The 26707-nt window shown below is 43.6% G+C and overlaps 1 protein-coding gene across 1 annotated transcript in view; it reads left to right on the top strand.

Annotated features, from left to right (window-relative positions):
- LOC129833524 (golgin subfamily A member 6-like protein 22) overlaps positions 1-23806 on the top strand; it is a 104634-nt gene extending 80828 nt beyond the window's left edge. The window contains exons 3-4 of the mRNA XM_055898183.1: positions 15023-15210; positions 23577-23806. Of these exons, the coding sequence (XP_055754158.1) occupies positions 15023-15210; positions 23577-23806 (418 nt within the window). The remainder of the gene's footprint in view (positions 1-15022; positions 15211-23576) is intronic.
- Positions 23807-26707: the final 2901 nt, after the last annotated feature.

The raw sequence follows: 26707 nt of genomic DNA, 5'->3' as shown, positions 1-26707 counted from the left end.
TCACCAGGGGTGACAGCTTTGAGATTGGCCTATAATTATTTAAAAGAGTTGGATCTCCCCCTTTTAAAAGTGGTAGGACAAATTCTGATTTCCAGATCTTTGGAATTTCATTCCATTCCAGAGTTAGATTGAACAGATATGTAAGTGGTTTAGCTATGAAATCAGCTGCCAGATTTAAAAACCAGGGATCCAAAAGATCAGGACCTGCAGGCTTTCTCTGATCTAAGGATTTCAGGGCTTTATGTACCACCTGCACTGAGAATGGCAGAAAGCTAAAAGTTTGACCAGCTCTCACTGGTTCATCCACACAGGGTTGTACAGAGACAGAGGACACTGAATCAAACAGCCTACCAGATGATACAAAGTGCTCATTGAAAAAATTCAACATTTCAGTTTTGTCATATACAGCAACAGAGTCCTTCAAAACACATGATGGTAATTCATTAACATTACTGTTACCAGACATAGACTTAATAGCCTTCCTAAACTTTCTAGAATCATTCAGGTTATCGGTGGTAACAGACATAAAATATTCAGACTTCCTGAGAAGAAAAGAACACTTGTTTCTTAACTGCCTAAAAATAAGCCAATCAGCATCAGAACATGATTTCCTTGCTTTAGCCCAGGCTAGATTACGGTCGTGAATAATACAAGACAGCTCAGAAGAAAACCATGGATTATCCCGCCCTTTAACCCTGAACCTGCGGAATGGGGCATGTTTGTTTACTATTTGGAAAAGACCATCATGAAAGAATATCCAGGCAGTTTCCAGATCAGGGATAAGCTCAATCTTGCTCCAGTCAAAATAAAACAAATCATGAAAGAAAGCCTGCTCATTAAAACACTTCAAATTTCTCTTACGAATAAAACGTGGATTTGTCTTTGGAACCTTAGTATTTCTAACAGCAACAACAGCACAATGGTCACTTAAATCATTACAAAAAACACCAACCGCAGAATATTTATGTGGAACATTTGTCAATATCAGAGTAGATTTATCTGGGCATTTAAGATTTGGGTGAGTGGGTGAGTTAATCAACTGGGTAATATTCATAGAATTACAAAACATTTTTAAATCATCAGACACCTGCTTTAACCAACACCAGTTGAGATCACCAATCAAGATCATTTCACTGTAAAGAAGTTTACACATAAGTCAAAGAAGTAAATGCATCACCGAGAGCAGGGGGGGGTCTATATCAGCCAATCACAGCTATAGAGAGCAGAGGGGGGTCTATAACAGCCAATCACAGCTATAGAGAGCAGAGGGGTGTGTCTATAACAGCCAATCACAGTTATAGAGAGCAGAGGGGTGTGTCTATAACAGCCAATCACAGTTATAGAGAGCAGAGGGGGGTCTATAACAGCCAATCACAGTTATAGAGAGCAGAGGGGTGTGTCTATAACAGCCAATCACAGTTATAGAGAGCAGAGGGGGGTCTATAACAGCCAATCACAGTTATAGAGAGCAGAGGGGTGTGTCTATAACAGCCAATCACAGTTATAGAGAGCAGAGGGGGGTCTATAACAGCCAATCACAGTTATAGAGAGCAGAGGGGGGTCTATAACAGCCAATCACAGTTATAGAGAGCAGAGGCGGGTCTATAACAGCCAATCACAGTTATAGAGAGCAGAGGGGGGTCTATAACAGCCAATCACAGTTATAGAGAGCAGGGGTGTGTCTATAACAGCCAATCACAGCTATAGAGAGCAGAGGGGTGTGTCTATAACAGCCAATCACAGTTATAGAGAGTAGAGGGGGATCTATAACAGCCAATCACAGTTATAGAGAGCAGAGGGGTGTGTCTATAACAGCCAATCACAGCTATAGAGAGCAGAGGGGGGTCTATAACAGCCAATCACAGCTATAGAGATCAGAGGGGTGTGTCTATAACAGCCAATCACAGTTATAGAGAACAGAGGGGGGTCTAAAACAGCCAATCACAGTTATAGAGAGCAGAGGGGTGTGTCTATAACAGCCAATCACAGCTATAGAGAGCAGAGGGGGGTCTATAACAGCCAATCACAGTTATAGAGAGGCCCTTTGAAACCTCAATATTCAAATCAAGAAATTCCAACTGTTTACAAATAGTTTCAGACTTTTCCACACTTACATGGAATTTAGATTTTACATATATAGCCACACCCCCACCTTTCTTAACCCGATCAGTGCGATAAACATTATAACCACTTATACAAATATCCTTATCAAAAACAGACTTGCTGAGCCAGGTTTCAGAAAACACAATTACATCCGCATCAGTTGATTTAGCCCAAATCCTAACCCCATCCATTTTTGACAACAGGCTGCGTACATTTAAATGAAAAATACCAAAACCAGATCTTGGTTTAAAATCAGAGGGGGTTTGGAGACATTGCATATCAGGGCCAGGGTTAGGTTGCACGTTACCTGATATCAACAACAGAAGAATAACTAGGCACCTCTGTTTAACCTGTTGAGGATGGGGGCGCTGTTGTCACTATTTATGCTAATAGTGTAATTTTTGAAACGGCTTCCCACAAAATTCTTGATCGTACAATATGCATATTATTATTATTATTGGATAGAAAACAGTCTATAGTTTCTATAGGAGTTGAAATTTTGTCTCTAAGTTGAACAGAACCCATTCTACAGCAATTTCCCTGACATGGAGTCAGATTTCAGAAATTTTGGCCCCTGATCTGGAGTCAGTTAAAAGGTCACAGTTATTGCTATGAGTATACGGACACTGCTTACGTCTTCCCCTGGATGCCTTTACGTGATGACGATTTGAATGGGGTCGATTGCGCGTTCACAGGCACTACAAATTAAAAAAACCTGTAGCTAGGAACTCTTTTCTTGCTGCGTAATGCGCCTGGAGGACATCGACCCGCACTTGTTCCAAGCATTAGTGGAGGGAGTAATATTACTCTGGTCATGTTTCTACTCGTTATGGGAGTTAAAAACATCATAAGATAGTTAATTTAAAGCGTTTTATAGCAATTTATATCCGTTTAGTGCGATTTTGGGACATTTATTTCTGAAACGCTGTGAATTGCTGGGCACGCTTCCAGTTCATCCCGAACGCAGTTGGCATTTCCACATGGCAAGAGGACAGCTTTCCACCAAAAGACGATTAGACCCAAGAAAGGATCCTTTGCCCAAGATACTGATGGAAGAACAGCTCAAAGTAGGACATTTTTATTATGATAAATCGTGTTTCTGTCGAAAAATGTTAGTGCTTAGGACGCCATGTTTTTTGACGTAGCTTCGCTTGGCGCAAACTGTATTGAAAAGTAAGGATAATTTAAAAAATGTAATTCCGCGATTGTATTAAGAATTAAATTGTCTATCAATCCCTGTCCACCCTATATTTTTTTGTCACGTTTATGAGTATTTATGTATAAGAGTAGATCACTGTCTAATATGGCGCACGGACATTTTCTCACCAGCTGGGCTACATTTCACATTGTCTAACCATGATTTTGGTGGCTAAATATAAACATTTTCGATCAAACTCTATATGGATTGTGTAATATGATGTTACAGGAGTGTCATCTGAAGAATTCTGAGAAGGTTAGTGAAAAAATTAATTTATTTTGGCGATGTTGACGTTATCGCTCTCACTTTGGCTAGAATCAATGCTGGGCTGCTATGTGCTATGCTAATATAACGATTTATTGTGTTTTCGCTGTAAGACACTTAGAAAATCTGAAATATTGTCTGTATTCACAGGATCTGTGTCTTTCGATTAGTGTATGCTGTGTATTTTTACGAAATGTTTGATGATTAGTAAGTAGGTAAACACGTTGCTCAATGTAGTTTTTCTAGTCCATTTGTGACGGTGGGTGCAATTGTAACCTATGCCATCTACCTGAAATATGCACTTTTTTCTAACAAAACCTATCCCATACCATAAATATGTTATCAGACTGTCATCTGATGAGTTTTTTTCTTGGTTAGGGGCTATAAATATCTTAGTTTAGCCGAATTGGTGATAGCTACTGGTGTTGGTGGACAAATAAAAGATGGTGGATTATGCTAATGTGTTTTTAGGTAATAGATGTACATCTTTACATATTGTGTCTTCCCTGTAAAACATTTGAAAATCGGACATGTTGGCTGGATTCACAAGATCTGTGTCTTTCATTAGCTGTATTGGACTTTAATGTGTGAAAGTTAAATATTTAAAAAAAATATTTTTTTTGAATTTCGCGGCACTGGTTTTTCAGTGGGGGGGGGGGGGGGAGTGCCGCTAGCGGCACCCTCATCCTAGACAGGTTAATAACCTTGCACGGCTTCTCTTTTTTAAGAGACCTACTGCAAGCGAATTCTACAAGTGAGTTTCCAGACAATACAAAACAGTCATTTAAAACCATTAGACTTTGGTAGTGACACAAGTTCGTACTGTTCCCATCATGCCACAAATGCATTGGCACTTGGACGAGTGGACCGAGTAAAAAAGAGCGAGTTCCTGCAGACAAAATGTCTAATGGACGGGAGAGCACATTGTCAGATGTACTCACACAGCGATAATGTTCGTTTTCTCCAGAGTTCAGTAAAGTCAGTGCACAAAGCAATACCACGTAAATTGTCATTTTCTCTGACCAAAAAATAAGAGGCCAACGAAGGTAAGGGGAGAGAGGGACAGCGTGTATGTCTGAGTCTGAATGTGAGTGTTTGCGCGTGTGAGTAGATTGGGTGTTGATTGGGTGTTGGCGATAGATAGAACGGGTTGGGGATTGTTGAGCTCATTCTAATCCTCTCTCCTGTTCAGCCTATTCCTCTCTCCTGTTCAGCCTATTCCTCTCTCCTGTTCAGCCTATTCCTCTCTCCTGTTCAGCCTATTCCTCTCTCCTGTTCAGCCTATTCCTCTCTCCTGTTCAGCCTATTCCTCTCTCCTGTTCAGCCTATTCCTCTCTCCTGTTCAGCCTATTCCTCTCTCCTGTTCAGCCTATTCCTCTCTCCTTCTCACATCTTCCAGTATGCAGCCTCTCCTACCCACATCCTCTCAGCTAGCCTCCAGTCTCTGCAGCCTATTCCTCTCTCCTGTTCACCTCCTCCCCACTGAGTCTATTAACCGGGCTGTTCACCTCCTCCCCACTGAGTCTATTAACCGGGCTGTTCACCTCCTCCCCACTGAGTCTATTAACCGGGCTGTTCACCTCCTCCCCACTGAGTCTATTAATCAGGCAGGGTGAAAGGGGGCACATGGAGAAAAGGCTCTTTTAGGCACAGTGGACCTCCTAATAGCAGATGTAGATTGAAACAGACATCAATAAATCATTATGGGTCCTGAGAATTTAAGTAGGAATATATGCAGTGTGAAACAGCCTTTAATCGAGTAACTCCAGACAAAGCTGCTAACATCTGCAGTTTCTCCTAGCCACCGTGCTTCAACATCTGCATTGTTTGCTGTATGGAGTTTTAGGCTGGGTTTCTCTACAGCACTTTGTGACATCGGATGATGTAAAAAGGGCTTTATAAATACATTTGATTGATTGATTGATTGGTTCCTTTATTGGCTGTTTGTTCCTGCTCTGTTTCATGGAACATTAGGTGACTGTTCCATTCATCAATGGACCTTCTATTAATCAAGCTCGACTCTGAAACCAGCTCTGAAACCAGCTCTGTAACCTCTCTGTAACCAGCTCTGTAACCAGCTCTGTAACCAGCTCTGTAACCAGCTCTGTAACCAGCTCTGTAACCAGCTCTGTAACTAGCTCTGAAACCAGCTCTGAAACCTCTCTGAAACCAGCTCTGTAACCAGCTCTGAAACCAGCTCTGTAACTAGCTCTGAAACCTCTCTGAAACCAGCTCTGTAACCAGCTCTGTAACCAGCTCTGAAACCTCTCTGTAACCAGCTCTGTAACCAGCTCTGAAACCTCTCTGTAACCAGCTCTGTAACCAGCTCTGTAACCAGCTCTGTAACCAGCTCTGAAACCAGCTCTGAAACCAGCTCTGAAACCAGCTCTGTAACCAGCTCTGAAACCAGCTCTGAAACCAGCTCTGAAACCAGCTCTGTAACCAGCTCTGTAACCAGCTCTGAAACCAGCTCTGTAACCAGCTCTGAAACCAGCTCTGAAACCAGCTCTGAAACCAGCTCTGAAACCAGCTCTGTAACCAGCTCTGAAACCAGCTCTGTAACCAGCTCTGAAACCAGCTCTGAAACCAGCTCTGAAACCAGCTCTGTAACCAGCTCTGTAACCAGCTCTGAAACCTCTCTGTAACCAGCTCTGAAACCAGCTCTGAAACCTCTCTGAAACCAGCTCTGAAACCAGCTCTGAAACCAGCTCTGAAACCAGCTCTGTAACCAGCTCTGTAACCAGCTCTGAAACCTCTCTGTAACCAGCTCTGAAACCAGCTCTGAAACCTCTCTGAAACCAGCTCTGAAACCAGCTCTGAAACCTCTCTGTAACCAGCTCTGAAACCAGCTCTGTAACCAGCTCTGTAACCAGCTCTGAAACCAGCTCTGTAACCAGCTCTGAAACCAGCTCTGAAACCAGCTCTGAAACCAGCTCTGTAACCAGCTCTGAAACCAGCTCTGAAACCAGCTCTGAAACCAGCTCTGTAACCAGCTCTGTAACCAGCTCTGAAACCTCTCTGTAACCAGCTCTGAAACCAGCTCTGAAACCTCTCTGAAACCAGCTCTGAAACCAGCTCTGTAACCAGCTCTGTAACCAGCTCTGAAACCTCTCTGTAACCAGCTCTGAAACCAGCTCTGTAACCAGCTCTGAAACCAGCTCTGAAACCTCTCTGTAACCAGCTGTGTAACCAGCTCTGTAACCAGCTCTGAAACCAGCTCTGTAACCTCTCTGAAACCAGCTCTGAAAAGAGCTCTGTAACCAGCTCTGTAACCAGCTCTGTAACCAGCTCTGAAACCAGCTCTGTAACCAGCTCTGTAACCAGCTCTGAAACCAGCTCTGTAACCAGCTCTGTAACCTCTCTGAAACCAGCTCTGTAATCAGCTCTGAAACCTCTCTGAAACCAGCTCTGAAACCAGCTCTGTAACCAGCTCTGTAATCAGCTCTGAAACCAGCTCTGAAACCAGCTCTGAAACCAGCTCTGTAACCAGCTCTGAAACCTCTCTGTAACCAGCTCTGAAACCAGCTCTAAAACCTCTCTGTAACCAGCTCTGAAACCAGCTCTGAAACCAGCTCTGTAACCAGCTCTGAAACCAGCTCTGAAACCAGCTCTGAAACCTCTCTGAAACCAGCTCTGAAACCAGCTCTGTAACCAGCTCTGAAACCAGCTCTGAAACCAGCTCTGAAACCTCTCTGAAACCAGCTCTGAAACCAGCTCTGAAACCAGCTCTGAAACCAGCTCTGTAACCAGCTCTGAAACCAGCTCTGTAACCAGCTCTGTAACCAGCTCTGAAACCAGCTCTGAAACCAGCTCTGTAACCAGTTCTGTAACCAGCTCTGAAACCAGCTCTGAAACCAGCTCTGAAACCTCTCTGAAACCAGCTCTGTAACCAGCTCTGTAACCAGCTCTGTAACCAGCTCTGAAACCAGCTCTGAAACCTCTCTGAAACCAGCTCTGACACCAGCTCTGAAACCAGCTCTGAAACGTCTCTGAAACGTCTCTGAAACCTCTCTGAAACCAGCTCTGAAACCAGCTCTGTAACCAGCTCTGAAACCAGCTCTGAAACCAGCTCTATAACCAGCTCTGAAACCTCTCTGTAACCAGCTCTGTAACCAGCTCTGAAACCAGCTCTGAAACCTCTCTGAAACCAGCTCTGAAACCAGCTCTGAAACCAGCTCTGAAACCAGCTCTGAAACCAGCTCTGAAACCAGCTCTGAAACCAGCTCTGAAACCTCTCTGTAACCTCTCTGAAACCAGCTCTGAAACCAGCTCTGAAACCAGCTCTGTAACCAGCTCTGAAACCAGCTCTGTAACCAGCTCTGAAACCTCTCTGTAACCAGCTCTGAAACCAGCTCTGTAACCAGCTCTGTAACCAGCTCTGTAACCAGCTCTGAAACCAGCTCTGAAACCAGCTCTGAAACCTCTCTGTAACCAGCTCTGAAACCAGTTCTGTCACCTCTCTGTAACCAGCTCTGTAACCAGCTCTGTAACCAGCTCTGAAACCAGCTCTGAAACCAGCTCTGAAACCAGCTCTGTAACCAGCTCTGTAACCAGCTCTGAAACCAGCTCTGAAACCAGCTCTGAAACCAGCTCTGAAACCAGCTCTGAAACCAGCTCTGTAACCAGCTCTGAAACCAGCTCTGTAACCAGCTCTGAAACCTCTCTGTAACCAGCTCTGTAACCAGCTCTGTAACCAGCTCTGTAACCTCTCTGAAACCAGCTCTGAAACCAGCTCTGAAACCAGCTCTGAAACCAGCTCTGAAACCAGCTCTGAAACCAGCTCTGAAACCAGCTCTGAAACCAGCTCTGAAACCAGCTCTGAAACCTCTCTGAAACCAGCTCTGTAACCAGCTCTGTAACCAGCTCTGTAACCAGCTCTGAAACCAGCTCTGTAACCTCTCTGAAACCAGCTCTGTAACCAGCTCTGTAACCAGCTCTGTAACCAGCTCTGTAACCAGCTCTGTAACCAGCTCTGAAACCAGCTCTGTAACCTCTCTCAAACCAGCTCTGTAACCAGCTCTGTAACCAGCTCTGAAACCAGCTCTGAAACCAGCTCTGAAACCAGCTCTGAAACCAGCTCTGAAACCAGCTCTGTAACCAGCTCTGTAACCAGCTCTGTAACCAGCTCTGAAACCTCTCTGCCCGGTGATTCACTGCAGTCAGATTGGTAAAGCTACATTTAAAAGAAGAAACCTACATAGGTCAGTAGAACAGACAGATTTAATGCACATTATTTCCTTCTTCTTACGTTTACAGTTTTATTTTGATAGCAATCTTTCCATGACTGTCCCAATGTCAGTGTAATACGAGAACCTTATTTGGATATTTTGTTTAAAAGCAAGAACACCGTTTATTTGACTAGTTATTTCACTACTGTAACAGTCACACAAAGAGATATCAAACAGTAATGATCATATTCACTGTTGTATTGTCAAGAGTCAACAGCTAGTGTTTCCATACCTCAATCCCATTACAATATACTACACTATAACAAAATACTACACTATAACAAAATACATTATACTACAATAACATACAATACAATATAGTACAATACAATATAAAACAAGGTACTACAATTCAAAACAATAGAATACAATATAATGTACTACAATACACTATACTACAATATAAAACAATGTACTACAATACAAAACAACAGAATACAATATAATGTACTACAATACACTATACAAGACAATATGCTACAATACACAACAATACAATATACTACAACACAATAAATTACGCTATACTACAATACACTAAAACACTGTAAACTACAACAAAGAACAAAACACTAAACTACAAATCAAAATCAAATCAAACTTTATTTGTCACATACACATGGTAGCAGATGTTAATGCGAGTGTAGCGAAATGCTTGTGCTTCTAGTTCCGACCGTGCAGTAATATCTAACAAGTAATCTAATCTAACAATTGCACAACAACTACATTATACACACAAGTGTAAAGGAATGAATAAGAATATGTACATAAAAATATATGAATGAGCGATGGCCGAACGGCATAGGCAAGATGCAGTAGATGGTATAGAGTACAGTTTATACTTATGAGATGAGTAATGTAGAGTATGTAAACATTATATAAAGTGGCATTGTTTAAAATGGCTAGTGATACATTTATTACATCAATTCTTTCATTATTAAAGTGGCTAGAGATGAGTGAGTATGTTGGCAGCAGCCACTCAATGTTAGTGATGGCTGTTTAACTTCTCTGGTATATGTGGGACGCTAACGTCCCACTTGGCCAAAAGCCAGTAAAAATGCAGAGCTCCAAATTCACATAAATTACTATAAAAATCTAACTTTCATGAAACACACATGAAAGACACCAAATTAAAGCTACACTTGTTGTGAATCCAGCCAACATGTCTGATTTCAAAAAGGATTTATGGCGAAAGCACACCAAATGATTATGTTAGGTCAGTACATAGCCACAGAAAAACCACAGTCATTTTTCCGGCCAAAAAGAGGAGTAACAAAAAAGCAGAACTAGAGATAAAATGAATCACTAACCTTTGATGATCTTCATCAGATGACACTCATAGGACTTCATGTTACACAATACATGTATGTTTTGTTCGGTAAAGTTCATATTTATATCCAAAAACCAGAGTTTTAAGCAGAAAGCTAATGTCTCACTTGGCCAAAAGCCAGAGAAAATGCAGAGCGTGTGGGCAGAACAAACTCTTAAATGTTTTACCAGAAAGCTGGACTGGACTATGTGCCTTGGTTAGAGCAATACAGCAGGTGACCATTATAAAATCACAGCAGGATCAGTCTGTAAAACCTACAGTAAAAAGAGCCTTTGAATCAGATCCAATTGGACAGCCTAGAGGAGTTCCTAACGAATACTAAGCAAGAGATGAGATTATATCAGGATTTGAATCAATATTTCTGTGGTTAGGTTTTCCAGTTTAGCCTTCTGGCCTATTCTACGTGACATTAGGATGGAACGGAAAGTATTCTATTGTGCCAAGTCATTTTGCTAGTAGCCTGTATCTGTTCTCCTAAGGCTTTCAATGCAGAGTCTGTATAGTTAATGAATCTTTGCTGGTGATATTAAATATAATTTATCCACTACGTTTTTATTAGGTGTTATCCTCTATCAAAATAAAAAGATGGCAAAAGTTCTTCTGTCCATGGTGTTTATTTACATAGTGATTCTGGAAGAATCAGCTTAAAACAATGCTGCCCCATCCACAGCTCAATCCAAAATGCCTTCCTCAATGAACTGAAAGAGAGTCTCCTTTTGTAGGGGAAGCCCCTCACATCAGAACAATTAACACTAATTAATTAAGCAATTACCTATTCAAACCTATATTTTCCATTCAACTAAACATACTAAAATATATACATTGCAACACATTTTTTATGAAACAATATCCCAATATAACTTCTTATGGCTGCAGGGGCAGTATTGAGTAGCTTGGATGAAAGGTGCACAGAGGTGCCCATAGTAAACTGCCTGCTCCTCAGTCCCAGTTGTTAATATATGCATATTATTATTCATATTGGATAGAAAACACTCTGAAGTTTCTTAAACTGTTTGAATTATGTCTGTGAGTATAACAGAAATCATATGGCAGGCAAAAACCTGAGAAGTTCCACTTCCTGTTTAAATTATTTCTGAGGTGGCAGATTTTCAACCAAGCTCTCATTGAAATTACAGCGAGATATTGATGAGTTTTCACTTGCTACGGCTTCCACTAGATGTCAACAGTCAATAGAACTTTGTCTGATGACTCTAATGTGAAGGGGGGCCGAAGGAGACAGGAATTAGTCAGGTCTGCCACGAGCTGACCATGCTTTCACTTGTGCATTCACATGAGGAGGATCTCCGTTCCACCGCTCTTCTGAAGTCAATCTAATTCTCCGGTTGGAACGTTATTCAAGATGTATGTTAACAACATTCTAAAGATTGATTCAGTACATCGTTTTACATGTTTCTACTGACTGTTACGGAACTTTTGGACATTTCGTCACGTTATAGGGGACGCGCTTTGTGACTTCGGAATTGTTTACCAGAGGCGCTAACCAAAGTAGCTAATTGGACATAAATAACGGACATTATCGAACAAATCAAGCATTTATTGTGGACCTGGGATTCCTAGGACTGCATTCTGATGAAGTTCATCAAAGGTGAGAAAACATTTATCATGTATTTTCTGGTTTCTGTTGACCCCAACATGGAGGCTAATTTGGCTATTGTTCTGAGCTCCGTCTCAGATTATTGCATGATTTGCTTTTTCCGTAAAGTTTTTTTAAAATCTGACACAGTGGTTGCATTAAGGAGAGGTATATCTATAATTCCATGTGTATAACTTGTATTATCATCTACATTTATGATGAGTATTTCTGTTGAAACGATGTGGCTATGCAAAATCACTTGATGTTTTTGGAACTACTGAATGTAACGCGCCAATGTAAACTCCGATTTTTTTTATATAAATATGAACTTTATCAAACAAAACATACATGTATTGTGTAACATGAAGTCCTATGAGTGTCATCTGATGAAGATAATCAAAGGTTAGTGATTCATTTTATCTCTATTTCTGCTTTTTCTGACTGCTATCTTTCGCTGGAAAAATGGCTGTGCTTATTGTGGTTTTGTGGTGACCTAACATAATCGTTTGTGGTGCTTTCGCTGAAAAACCTATTTGAAATCGGACACTTTGGTGGGATTAACAATAAGATTACCTTTAAAATGATATAAAACACATGTATGTTTGAGGAATTTTAATTATGAGATTTCTGTTGTTTGAATTTGGCGCCCTGCACTTTATCTGGCTGTTGTCATATCGATCCTGGTAGCGGGATGCAGCCATAAGAAGTTTTAAAATCGATAGGGCTGTGATGGAGTGGGTCGAGAGTTTTAAGTTCCTTGGTGTCCACATCACCAACGGACTATCATGGTCCAAACACTCCAAGATAGTCGTGAAGAGGGCACCACAACACCTTATCCCCCCCAGGAGACTGAAACGATTTAGCAGTTCTCAGATCCTCAAAAGGTTCTACAGCTGCACCATCGAGAGCATCCTGTACGGTTGCATCACCGGCAGGTATGGCAACTGCGCTATAGAGGGTAGTGTGTATGGCCCTGTAACAGGATATAATCTAGCAGTGACTAGAGTCTAGATACTAACAGAGTTATGTTGTCTCTGATATCTTTTCATGGTACTATCTATATGTAGTAGTATTCTGCATTCATATGTCATCACTACTTCATTCAGTCAAATAATGAAACATTTTAAAATCACAGAATTATACATTTGCAGCATTGTGCAATGAAAGGAACATAGAAATAGAAATATTAGAGTGTAAATGAACTGCCACGATAAAGTCTTTCAGTCTTAGCCCCAAGGTCCTAAAACCATTTATGAATCTATCTGACCTATGGGAGAGTCTGCAGCTTAGTGGAATATCCAATCAGAGGCAGGGGTATTTGAAGAATCTTAATTCAGTAATAGTGCTGCAAACTGAACCGCAGGAGTAGAAGAGATGCTGGGAGAAAAACTGAACCAAGAGAGATCTCTCTCTGCAGGGGGTATTATTAAGTCAGGGGGTATTCTTCATTGTTGACAGGTTAGAGTTACAACACGCCCTGTTAGAGTTAAAAGGGTCTAATTATTTACGCCCCGAAAGTGACAGTATAGGAGAACCTGGGGCAGGATAGGAGAAGAGAAGAGGAGGGACGGAGAGGAATAGAGGAGAGTGAATGGATGAGCGGTGAAAACAGTCACCATGTACCCAGAGGGATAAAGCCACTGATAGCCTGTTCAGCTGCTTTGTAGATAATGCATGTGCTATTGGGATCCTCTAATGTCCTGTTCTCTACCTCTTTATCTGGAGGAATGAACCAAATATAAAGAAACCAAACAAGATTTTGAAGCTATTGCTTTTGATGAAGTGATTTAACATGTAGGGTGTTTGTCCAGCAGGCAATAACTGTAATGGAATGGACAGAGCAGAGAAGTGGCTGCTAGGACAGCGATGCAGCCTGGGATACAGTCTTCCACCAGTTATCCCAGATAAAGGAGAAAGTGGCTCTGAACTTTAAAATGCTTTGTTTCTCCAGAGCAATTTTAGTTTGAGTATTATATTTAAGCCGGCTTTGGATTCACACACATAAGGAGTGGAAGGAACCAGGAGTAACAATAGATGAGTATTAGAGACTTTAAATGGAGCAATATTCATTAAAGACAAAAATGAAAACAGTGTTTTGTTCCGCAGCGAGAAACAGAAGGAGGAACAAGCAAAGAGTCACTGACCAACAACCAAAATGCAACAGCGGAGGTTTTAGGAGGGGTTCTGAAAGACACACATTGGGGTGTCCAATGAAAGTTGACTAGAAACAACTGGGACCTAAACGACACCCACCGTGAGAGGCAAACAAAAGAAAAACGCACATCAAACGTACTTTTTATAAATATATTTTTGACCCCTTTTTCATGGTATCCAATTGGGAGTTACAGTCTTGTCTCATCGCTGCAACTCCCGTACGGACTCGGGAGAAGCGAAGGTCGAGAGCCGTGCGTATTCTGAAACACAATCCAACCGAGCCGCACTGCTTCTTGACACGATGCCCGCTTAACCCAGAAGCCAGCCGCACCAATGTGTCGGAGGAAACACTGTACACCTGGCGACCTGGTCAGCGTGCGTGTGCCTGGCCCGCCACAGGAGTCGTTAGAGCACGATGGGACAAGAATATCCCGGCCGGCCAAACCCTCCCCTTACCCGGACGACGCTGGGCCATTTGTACGCTGCCCCATGGGTCTCCCGGTCACGGCCGGCTGCAACAGAGCCTGTACTGGAACCAGGATCTCTAGTGGCACAGCTGCGATGCAGGACCTTAGTGGCACAGCTGCAATGCAGGGCCTTATTGGCACAGCTAGCACTGACCACCGCGCCACTCGGAAGGCTTTAAACCCACGCCAAAGTTGTGGGACCCATTTTCAATGTTTACTAAAAGAAAAATTATCCAATTCATAATTTTTTCAACCTGAGACCTTTTCATTGAGTGCACACGGTGCACCCCCCTACACATTTGTTTTACATATGTGGTGTTCGGGTCACCTGGACCTGAGGATAATAAAAGTGTGGAAAAGTGTGTGTGTAGGTGAAAACAAGTAAAAATGAAACAAAATGGTTTTCTGTGTGCCTTCACTCTGTCTTCGTCCTCCCTGGGCCTGCTGTTTCATAAGGTGAATGCACCAATTTGTAAGTCGCTCTGGATAAGAGCGTCTGCTAAATGACTTAAATGTAAATGTAATGTAAATGTTTCAACACCAAGATGAAGATGAAGAATATAATAATATGAGGATCATGCCAATTCGGAGTCTGAGAGTGAGTTGGAAGAAGAGGATGAGATTGACCTTCAGCCAGCCCCAGGACCAGCCCGCCAGCAGCCAGCCCCAGGACCAGCCCATCAGCAACCAGCCCCAGGACCAGCCCACCAGCAAGCAGCCCCAGGACCAGCCCGTCAGCAGCCCGCCCCAGGACCAGCCCGCCAGCAAGCAGCCCCAGGACCAGCCCGCCAGCAAGAAGCCCCAGGACCAGCCCGCCAGCAGCCCGCCCCAGGACCAGCCCGCCAGCAAGCAGCCCCAGGACCAGCCCGCCAGCAGCCAGCCCCAGGACCAGCCCGCCAGCAGCCAGCCCCAGGACCAGCCGCCAGCAAGCAGCCCCAGGACCAGCCCGTCAGCAGCCAGCCCCAGGACCAGCCCGCTCTTCAGCAGCCTGCAGGAGGAGAAATATGGATGTCAAGAAATTGTGAAATGTAATGCTCTTCTTGCCTAAAGAATGAGCCTCCCCGCATGGCTGCCAATGTGATAAGGAAGCAACCAGCACTTCTTAAGTAAATTTCCTGGATTATCCGCTTTGATAACCGAGACACCAGTCCAGCTCAGAGAGACAAGCTAGCTGCAATCAGGGTGGGCTCGGGAGCTAGGTTAGAGGAAGGGGCTTCAAATAGACGGGATAAGGAATCAGCCTTCACAGTTTTCTTGCCGGTCAGATTGTCTGGCGTTGAGCCTCTCAGCACTTCTTAAGTACTCCGGTGGTTGGTAAGAACAAGGAATGGGTGATGAGCTATCCAGCTATCCTCTATCCAGCTATCCTCTATCCAGCTATCCTCTATCCAGCTATCCTCTATCCAGCTATCCTCTATCCAGCTATCCAGCTATCCTCTATCCAGCTATCCAGCTATCCTCTATCCAGCTATCCAGCTATCCTCTATCCAGCTATCCAGCTATCCTCTATCCAGCTATCCAGCTATCCTCTATCCAGCTATCCAGCTATCCAGCTATCCTCTATCCAGCTATCCAGCTATCCAGCTATCCTCTATCCAGCTATCCAGCTATCCAGCTGTCCTCTATCCAGCTATCCAGCTATCCAGCTGTCCTCTATCTAGCTATCCAGCTATCCAGCTATCCTCTATCCAGCTATCCAGCTATCAAGCTATCCAGCTATCCTCTATCCAGCTATCCAGCTATCCAGCTATCCAGCTATCCTCTATCCAGCTATCCTCTATCCAGTGGCGCCACTCTTCGATAGCCAGCTTAATGGCGAGGAGCTCTCGGTTCCCGACATCATAGTTCCTCTCAGCATTTTCTTGCCAGTTTCTTGGAAAATAAGCCACATTGGTGTAGTTTACATTGGTGCCATGTTCAGAAATGCCTCCAAAATATCCGGAGAAATTGCAGAGAGCCACATCTAATTACAGGAATACTCATCATAAACTTTGATTAAAGATACATGTTTTACATAGAATTAAAGGTACACTTGTTCTTAATGCAACCGCTGTGTCAGTTTAAAAAAAAACTTTACGGAAAAAGCACACCATGCAATAATCTGAGACGGAGCTCAGATATAAACAACATTTCTCCGCCATGTTGGAGTCAACAGAAATACGAAATTACATCATTAATATTCCCTTACCTTTGATGATCTTCATCAGAATGCACTCCCAGGAATCCTAGTTCCACAATAAATCGTTGTTTTGTTCGATAATGTCCATTACTTATGTCCAAGTAGATACTTTTGCTAGCACGTTTAGTGCACATGTCCAAACGCTCGCGCAGATGCAGGCGAACTCGGACGAAAACTTAAAAAAGTTATATTACAGGTCGAATAAACTGGTCAAACTAAGTAGAGAATCAATCTTCAGGATGTTGTTATCATAACTATCCAATAACGTTCCAACCGGAGAATTCGTTTGTGTCTCTAGAAGTAATGGGACGCAAGACGATATGTGGAATGCGCGTGACCAAGAACTGGCACTCTGCCAGACCACTGACTGAAACACCTCCCATCCGGCCCCACAACACAGTAGAGGCTTTATTCAGCGTTCTACAGACTGTTGACATCTAGTGGAAGGCGTAGGAAGTGCAAACAGATCCATATCTTACAGGGATTTGAATAGGCGATGAGTTGAACATCGACCAGCCTCAGAATTCTCACTTCCTGGTTGGATTTTTTCTCAGGTTTTTGCCTGCCATATGAGTTCTGTTATACTCACAGACATCATTCAAACTGTTTTAGAAACTTCAGAGTGTTTTCTAATCAAATCGACTAATTATATGCATATTCTAGCTTTTATGGCTGAGTAGCAGGTAGTTTAATTTGGGCACGTTTTTCATCCAAAATTCTCAATGCTGCCCCCTACCCTAGTTAAGTTAACTTCTTATGGGCAGGTTGGACGGTAGCGTCCCACCTGGCAAACAGCCGGTGAAATTGCAGAGCGCAAAATTCAAACTACAGTATTATAAATATTTATCTTTCATAAAATCACAAGTGTAATACATCAAAATAAAGCTTAACTTCTCGTTAATCCAGCCACGGTGTCAGATTTTAAAAAGGCTTTACGACGAAAGCAAACCATGAGATTATCTGAGGACAGCGCCCCGCATACAAACACATGAAAAACACATTTCAACCAGGCAGGTGCGACACGAAAGTCAGAAATAGCGATATAATAAATGCCTTATCTTTGATGATCCTCTTCTGTTGACACTCCAAAAGGTCCCAGTTACATAAAATGTTTTCCTTTTGTTCGGTAATGTCCTTCTTTATATCCATAAAAACTCAGTTTAGCTGGCGCGCTTCAGTCAATAATCCACTCAGTTTCCCTCCATCAAAATACATACAAAATGAATCCCAAACATTACTAATAAACTGTGTTTAATAAACTGTGTTTAACTTCTCTGGGATAGTTGGGACGCTAGCGTCCCAACTGACAAGCACCCCCAACCCCCCCTTCACTGATTAGCATCGCGTCACAATGAAAAGGAAAATCTAAATATCATTAAATCACAAGTCCAAGACACCAAATGAAAGATACAGATCTTGGTAATAAAGCCACCATTTCAGATTTTTAAAATGTTTTACAGGGAAGACAAAATATGTAAATCTATTAGCTATCCACGTTAGCAAAAGACACCATTTTTCTTTGTCCACCATTTTTTCTCTCCACCAGTAGCTATCACCAATTCGGTCAAATAAAGATATTGATAGCCACTAACCAAGAAAAAACTCATCAGATGACAGTCTGATAACATATTTATGGTATAGGATAGGTTTTGTTAGAAAAATGTGCATATTTCAGGTAGAAATCATAGTTTACAATTGCACCCACCATCACAACTCGACTAGAATAAATACAGAGAGCAACGTGTATTACCTAATTACTAATCATAAAACATTTCTTAAAAATACACAGCTCACAGCAATGGAAAGACACAGATCTTGTTAATTCAGACAATATTTCAGATGTTCTAAGTGTTTTACAGCGAAAACACAATAAATCGTTATATTAGCATACCACATATGCAAACGTTACCCCAGCATTGATTCAAGCCAAAGAGAGCGATATCGTTATGTCGTGTCTTTGACTATGCCAGATTGATTGCTATGACATGCTATTCTATAAAATAATTTCTCCGGTATCAATATCACCTGATTGAACTAACCATGTAAATATTAATTAACTAGAGAGGGACACCACGAAAGAATATTTATAGAGCTGTTATCTTTCGAATAAACTCTTAAAGATTTTGTAATATTTTACTAAATAACAGTCACATTAATCGTCATTTTATTCAGTCTCATCTGAAAGTTGTACGTCCTTGATTATCTGCAAGAATCCTGGCTAACAAGTTGAATCAGCAATACAAAATTGGGTTTAATTATTTATTTACTAAATACCTAACTAATCACACAGAAACACATATACACAATTAAATCATAACTTGATCACAAATTACGTCATACAGAAAAACGTCCCTAGCGGGCAGAATCGATATGACAGCTTGTTACACAAAGGAAAGGGGGGGAGTCCTAGTGAAAGCGCGGGAGACTTGAGCATAGGCGAGCTGTGCTATCGTAAATCTTATCTTATGCATTCTAAATTACCGCCATTTGAAGAGGAAAATGCAATGAATATTTACTCTGAGCTGCGCTTCAGTAGGTTGGTGGTAGATGGCCTGTGTCGCCAACCCGAGTCCTCTGTCCTTTGAAGAAGTCTCTGGTAGTCACGGGAACACGTTGTGGGTATTAGACGGGGTACTTGGACTGTCCTTCCGAACCTGCGTTTAGCTGTTGCTAACTCCAAGGCTAGGAGATATCACTTCTGTAGTGAATACGAGTTCAAAGTTCATACCATTCACAATCAAAGTCCATGCTGATGTTGGCTTCATCTATAGTGATTATCTGAACCATTCTGACCCTGGATCGTCATCCTAGAGTACCCGGAACAGCAAGTTATTTTCTGGGAAAATGGCTTTTATAGTGGAGGGGCAGGGGTGTGTCTGAAAGGTTTATAACCCATGCCTCTTCACAGGGGCGGACCACTGTGAGCAGAGAAACTTATGAAAGCACAGATCTCTCATTTCGAAGCTAAAATTACATTTAATCTCTTCACAAATAATGTCATATTCAAACATTTGAATTAAACAACAATTCCATGTGAATCCGATACCTCTGACGTTTAGACTTTTCACAGTAGCGTTTATGTCATCTATCATTGATGAGAATGTGTCAGAGGGCAACCGAACTGACATAATATACCTTAAGTACCACCGCATATGTACAGTTGGTTGGATTACCAGAATATAGTTCATTTCCCCCAACTTCTGATGTTACCCAGAATCTCTATGTTAACCCAGGGGTTTCCTTATGTCACATCAGTTATAGTGGGGGAGAGAGAAAAAGGGGGAAAGAGGTATTTATGACTGTCATAAACCTACCCCCAACCCAACGTCATGACAGTTATCATCGCCAAAATATATTAATTTTTTCACTAACCTTCTCAGAATTCTTCCGATGACACTCCTGTAACATCATATTACAACATACATAAAGAGTTTGTTCGAAAATTTGCATATTTAGCCACAAAAAAACGTGGTTATACAATGAGAATAGTAGCCAACCTGGGCTGAAAATGTCGGGCGCCATTTTGGACATTTTGGATAGCGTAATGAATAACTAATCATAAACTTTACTAAAACATATAGGGTGGACAGCAATCGAAAGACAAATTAGTTCTTAATGCAATCGCTGAATTACATTTCTAAAATTATCCTTACTGTGCAATACAGGGTTCGCCAAGCGAAGCTACACAAAACAAAATGGCGGCTTATGCGTTTGACATTTTTCAACAGAATAACGATTTATCATCAAAAATAGTTCTTACTATGAGCTGATCTTCAATCAGAATCTTGGGCAATGTATCCTTTCTCCGGTCTAATCGTCTTTTGGTCGAAAGATGTCCTCTTGTCCTTTCGAAATGGCCACTAACGTTCGACCGGTACTGGAAACGTGCCCAGCGCTTCAAAGTGCATCACAAAGAAATGCCTCAAAATCGCACTAAACGGATATAAATTGCTATAAAACGGTTTAAATTAACTACCTTAGGTACCCTAATATGCAAATAAACGATACAATTTAACCAAGAGAGACGTGTCACTCTGTTCTGGGCTACAGCTTTTAACTAGGTCTTTCTTTGCAGCATTTGACCATATGACTGGACAATAATCAAGATAAGATAAAACTAGAGACTGCCACTCTGTACCTCCTGGACTTTATTCTGGTTTTGACCTTTTTGCCTACCCCTTTGGATTAATAAACATTGTAAGACTCCAACCATCTGCCTCCTCTGTCTGCATTTGGATCTCGCCTTGTGCTTTGACAGTAGGAACTGGCCATGACAGACCCAGCAGACTTGGACCAGCCTTACATTTACATTTACATTTTAGTCATTTAGCAGACGCTCTTATCCAGAGCGACTTACAGTAGAGTGCATACATTACTAGACCACTGCGCCACCCGGGAGGCCTTGTGCCTTGACAGTAGGAACTGGCCATGACAGACCCAGCAGACTTGGGCCAGCCTTGTGCCTTGACAGTAGGAACTGGCCATGACAGACCCAGCAGACTTGGGCCAGCCTTGTGCCTTGACAGTAGGAACTGGCCATGACAGACCCAGCAGACTTGGGCCAGCCTTGTGCCTTGACAGTAGGAACTGGCCATGACAGACCCAGCAGACTTGCACCAGCCTTGTGCCTTGACAGTAGGAACTGGCCATGACAGACCCAGCAGACTTGGGCCAGCCTTGTGCCTTGACAGTAGGAACTGGCCATGACACACCCAGCAGACTTGCACCAGCTCTGCCAGACTTTGACCAGCTCTAATCAACTCCAGAATTACACTGTTGAGGCTGGCTGTGCTGGACTGGAGAGAGGGGTAGAGTGTGTTGCCCACATACAGAATTCTACAATTCTACAATCTGGCATTGTTTCTCCTACAGGCTGTCTGCTGTTCATAGAGGACTCGAAGGGGATGACATTAAAGGTAGAGTTTAAAGAGAAGAAAGGAAACAGAATAAAGAATAAAGTGCAATGGATGGAGGAGGCGGGCGGGGGGCAGAGGAACAGAATATATGTAATTTCTAGGAATTTTTCTAGGATCCGCTCTCCGCTGCTCAATTGATAAGTAGTTGATTTGAAACAACACCCCTCAGGGCCTCACTGGGGACACTTTTAGATTTTACGCTTGGATACATCTGTTTAACTCCCCATTTACCAAGACAACAGGCCCTGACAGCACAAACAACTTACTGCTGCTGCCACCTGGGGGGAGGGAGAGGGGGAGGGGGAGGTAGGGAGGCAGTAGGGAGGTAGGGGGGGGGGGGGGGGACAGGGGGAGAAGGCGGGAGGTAGGGAGGCAGTAGGGAGGGAAGGAGAGGGGGAGGGAGAGGGGGAGAAGGCGGGAGGTAGGGAGGCAGTAGGGAGGGAAGGAGAGGGGGAGGGAGAGGGGGAGAAGGCGGGAGGTAGGGAGGCAGTAGGGAGGGAAGGAGAGGGCGAGGGACAGGGGGAGAAGGCGGGAGGTAGGGAGGCAGTAGGGAGGGAAGGAGAGGGCGAGGGACAGGGGGAGAAGGCGGGAGGTAGGGAGGCAGTAGGTAGGTAGGGAGAGGGGGAGGGAGGGAGAGGGGGAGAAGGCGGGAGGTAGGGAGGCAGTAGGGAGGTAGGGGGGGGGGGACAGGGGTAGAAGGCGGGAGGTAGGGAGGCAGTAGGGAGGGAAGGAGAGGGGGAGGGAGAGGGGGAGAAGGCGGGAGGTAGGGAGGCAGTAGGGAGGGAAGGAGAGGGGGAGGGAGAGGGGGAGAAGGCGGGAGGTAGGGAGGCAGTAGGGAGGTAGGGGGGGGGGACAGGGGGAGAAGGCGGGAGGTAGGGAGGCAGTAGGGAGGTAGGGAGGGGGGGAGGGACAGGGGAGAAGGCGGGAGGTAGGGAGGCAGTAGGGAGGTAGGGAGAGGGGAAGGAAGGGAAGGAAGGGAAGGAGAGCGGAAGGGAGGGAAGACGAGCGTGAGGGAGGGAAGACGAGCGGGAGGGAGGGAAGGAGAGCGGGAGGGAGGGAAGACGAGCGGGAGGGAGGGAAGGAGAGCGGGAGGGAGGGAAGACGAGCGGGAGGGAGGGAAGGAGAGCGGGAGGGAGGGAAGACGAGCGGGAGGGAGGGAAGGAGAGCGGGAGGGAGGGAAGACGAGCGGGAGGGAGGGAAGGAGAGCGGGAGGGAGGGAAGGAGAGCGGGAGGGAGGGAAGACGAGCGGGAGGGAGGGAAGGAGAGCGGGAGGGAGGGAAGACGAGCGGGAGGGAGGGAAGACGAGCGGGAGGGAGGGAAGGAGAGCGGGAGGGAGGGAAGGAGAGCGGGAGGGAGGGAAGACGAGCGGGAGGGAGGGAAGGAGAGCGGGAGGGAGGGAAGACGAGCGGGAGGGAGGGAAGACGAGCGGGAGGGAGGGAAGACGAGCGGGAGGGAGGGAAGACGAGCGGGAGGGAGGGAAGGAGAGCGGGAGGGAGGGAAGACGAGCGGGAGGGAGGGAAGGAGAGCGGGAGGGAGGGAAGACGAGCGGGAGGGAGGGAAGGAGAGCGGAAGGGAGGGAAGACGAGCGGGAGGGAGGGAAGGAGAGCGGGAGGGAGGGAAGACGAGCGGGAGGGAGGGAAGGAGGGAGTGGAATGGAAGGTAGAGGGATGCAACCCAACAGTCCTCTGGGAATACACAAAATGAAAGAAGGGAAGATGGAGAGAGAATATATTTGTATGGCTCTGTACATCTCTGTCTGAGTGTGGTATGAATATGTAACAGGACAGTTTCATGACTGTGTCTTAATGATGCTGCATCCACTGATCATGCTGATGACATCATAATGCATAATACCATCTGCTTTCATCATGTAGTTCTGCTCTACATTTGCCTCAGTTGGAAAATAATTCATATATCTTTTTTCAGTATTGTGATATTTTGTTTTGGCAGTTTTTCAGATAATATAAATACTTATTTGAATACAGATAATTTATTTCCGTGGATTTTCATTTGATTGGTTAGACCTCCTCGTGTGTGTTTCTGATTGACATATACTCGGAGGGAGGAGCCTATGTGCTAATTACAATAGAGGGAGGGGCATTTATGCTAACTACCTGAAGTGGTTAGCAGCTCGGGGCCTCAGCTCGGAGCCTCAGCTCGGGGCCTCAGCTCGGGGCCTCAGCTCGGGGCCTCAGCTCGGGGCCTCAGCTCGGAGCCTCAGCTCGGGGCCTCAGCTCGGGGCCTCAGCTCGGGGCCTCAGCTCGGGGCCTCAGCTCGGAGCCTCAGCTCGGAGCCTCAGCTCGGGGCCTCAGCTCGGGGCCTCAGCTCGGGGCCTCAGCTCGGGGCCTCAGCTCAGAGCCTCAGGCCAAATGATTGACTGACAGACAGGGGACTTCTCCTCTATTTTACAGCCGTTTACTTGGAACTTCAGAATGTTCCTCCTTCTTCCTCAGATTGACAGTTTCTTCACGCTGGTAGTTCATGTGTAGTGGCAGCTGGATCACAGTGTGTGGATGTATAAATATATCATGTGTATTTTACAGGGGGTAGAGGGTAATTGTCACTACAGGGGATGCGACTCCATTGAGAGTATTGATCCTGTCTAACTGCACGGTGTCCTCTGACCCGACGACAGGCCAGGTCAGGGGTCAGGGTGTGAATGGGCTTGGTGACATAGAGAGACAGAGCCTGTCCCTGACTCTAGAAGGCCAATGTGATTGGAGCTGAGAGTAGAAGAATGCACCATGGTCCAACACCAATGCATTTCAATGGCTTTAATGTGAAGACTGCCAATACCTTGATCCAATCATAAGTGATTCCGCAAAATTGCCCTTTGGCAGTTTAAGGCAGGGTGGAGAGATGGGGGCAGAAAAATGATCTATAAAATCTATGTAAATAAATTATGATTGTTGTTTACTGCAACAATCTATTAAATATCAATGTATTGCAACAATATAATATTGTTGAACCAAGCAGTGCATGTAAAGACTCCTGAGTGATGAACAGTTTAACACACAGCTAAATGACTACTGGCTGTATAGTGATAACAGTAACAGAACGCTGCTGTAGGCTAGTGTCTATTGATTAGCTGGCTGGATGATTGGCACTGCACTGGTCTCTAGAGGTTTCTATTATTACAGAGTGTTTCAGGTGGCCTAGTTGATAGAGCATTGCTCCAATAACCGAAAGGTTTCCAGTTCAAATCCCGGAGGCGACAAGGTAAAAAATCTGTAATTCTGCCACTTGAGCAAGGCAGTTAACCCCCCAACAACAGACCCCAATGTGGCAGCCCACTGCACTTCTCTGATTCAGAGGGGTTAAAAGTGGAAGTCAAGTTTCAGTTGTACCGGGTGTGCAGTCAAAAATAAATAGTAAATTCAGTGCTCAGTTGGTATTTATCAGGATCCCCATTAGCCAAAACATCAGCTACACTGCCTGGGGTCCACATGACATTTACAAAGTCACACACAGTCTACTTATCAGTACATACACTATAATATCTAGGTGTAATGCCCTGCAAACTACAATACAAGATATTTAAAATGGCTTTGTCTATTCACAGTCCCCTATGTGCAGCAAGGTTCTTTTATCTGAATTTTTTAAAATCTGTTTTTATTGCTTCTGGGGCTTGTGGTTTCCACTGTGATGTCGTGTCTTTGGCATCATTAAACTGAAGATGAATCTTTATCAAATAACTCTCTGTAATTATTATTACGCGATTAAACTGATTTATCATGTAACTGTAATTAACTAGGAAGTCAGGGCACCAAGGAAAATATTCAGATTACAAAGTTATAATTTTCCAAATATAACTTTCAGATATTTAATATCTGATCAATTAGTCTTCGAATTAATGAGTTATTATTTACCTCACGTCAGTCTCATTCCAAACATCGTAAATTGTTGGTTATCTGCATGAACCCAGTCTTCACTATGAGTCATTCATACATCAATTGTCTTAAAATATTTATTTACTAACTAAGTCCTGACAAACAGTACTTAACAAACAGTAGATGTGGTTACAAAGAAATGATAGCGGATTTGCCCTAGTGGGCTAAAGCGGCATGGCGGCTTGTTAGACAAAAGGGGAGTTGGGGTCAGCTGAGAAGTCACTACAGAGTTGATAATTATAACAATTGAAATGCTAATCCTTTGCACATGAACGCTCACTCATTCGGGAACAATTGCAATCAATATATACATTTACGCTCAGTGTGTCGTCGGGCTCTGTTGAAAAGTTTGTTTCAGATGGAGAGTCTGTCCGCCCTCTCTCTCTCTCTGTCGTGGTTAGAATGTATAGTTCAGAGTGACATTCATTCATGTCGTTATAGAATAGATGTTTCTGCAGTTGTCGGTCTTCGCTTTCAATGATACCGAATTCCTAGCTGCAGACTACTAATCAAAGACTTGTTCTTATTCTGCCGTTATCGAGTTGACTTCTTTGCCCCATTCTTCTCAATGTCCGCCTAAAGACATACCCTAATCTAACTGCCTGTAGCTCAGGCCCAGAAGCAAGGATATGCATTTCCTTGGTATCATTTGAAAGGAAACACTTTGAAGTTTGTGGAAATGTGAATTGAATGTAGGAGAATATAACACAATAGATCTGGTAGAAGAAAATAGAAGGAAATAAACATACATTTTCTGTTTTTTATTGTTGCTGCATCATCTTTCAAATGACCAGGAACAGCCAAACATACAGATATGATGCTGTGGATGATTGGAATAAAGGACATAAGATGGCAACAATAGCTGAGCAAAGTTTTAGACAGATAACTTCAAAAATGAGCGAGCTACATGACATTGAGCATGAAGTCACCCAGGTGTCCCACACAAATGTACCCAAATGTACCCAAGTGGCCGAATTGGTACAGTGATACATTTTGAATGAAATAATTATATACAAAATACATAAATGCTATTCTAAACACCCCCCCAAAAAATAAATATATATATATATTTGAAAGAAATATATATATAAAAAAGAATAATAAACAAACAAATAACAAGGGTAACTATTTACACATTTTCTATTTACAATATTGTGAAGACCCTCAGTCCTCTACACAATATTGTGCTGCTGGTGCCATGGCCCATAGCAGTCTCTTTCTGCTGTAAAGCAGAGGCTTATTGAACAGGTGTTGCAGGTGATGGGGCATTTCCTGTGACAAAGGGCACAACGACGTCTCCCTACTGTGCCCTTTTTGCCCTGAGGCACATTCATGCTTGCAGAGATGAATCTGGGCAGGTGAACACCACTGGTTGGAGCTGAAG

Source organism: Salvelinus fontinalis, chromosome 2, assembly GCF_029448725.1.
Source record: "Salvelinus fontinalis isolate EN_2023a chromosome 2, ASM2944872v1, whole genome shotgun sequence".
Lineage (NCBI taxonomy): Eukaryota > Metazoa > Chordata > Actinopteri > Salmoniformes > Salmonidae > Salvelinus > Salvelinus fontinalis.
This window is presented reverse-complemented; position numbering and strand designations above follow the sequence as displayed.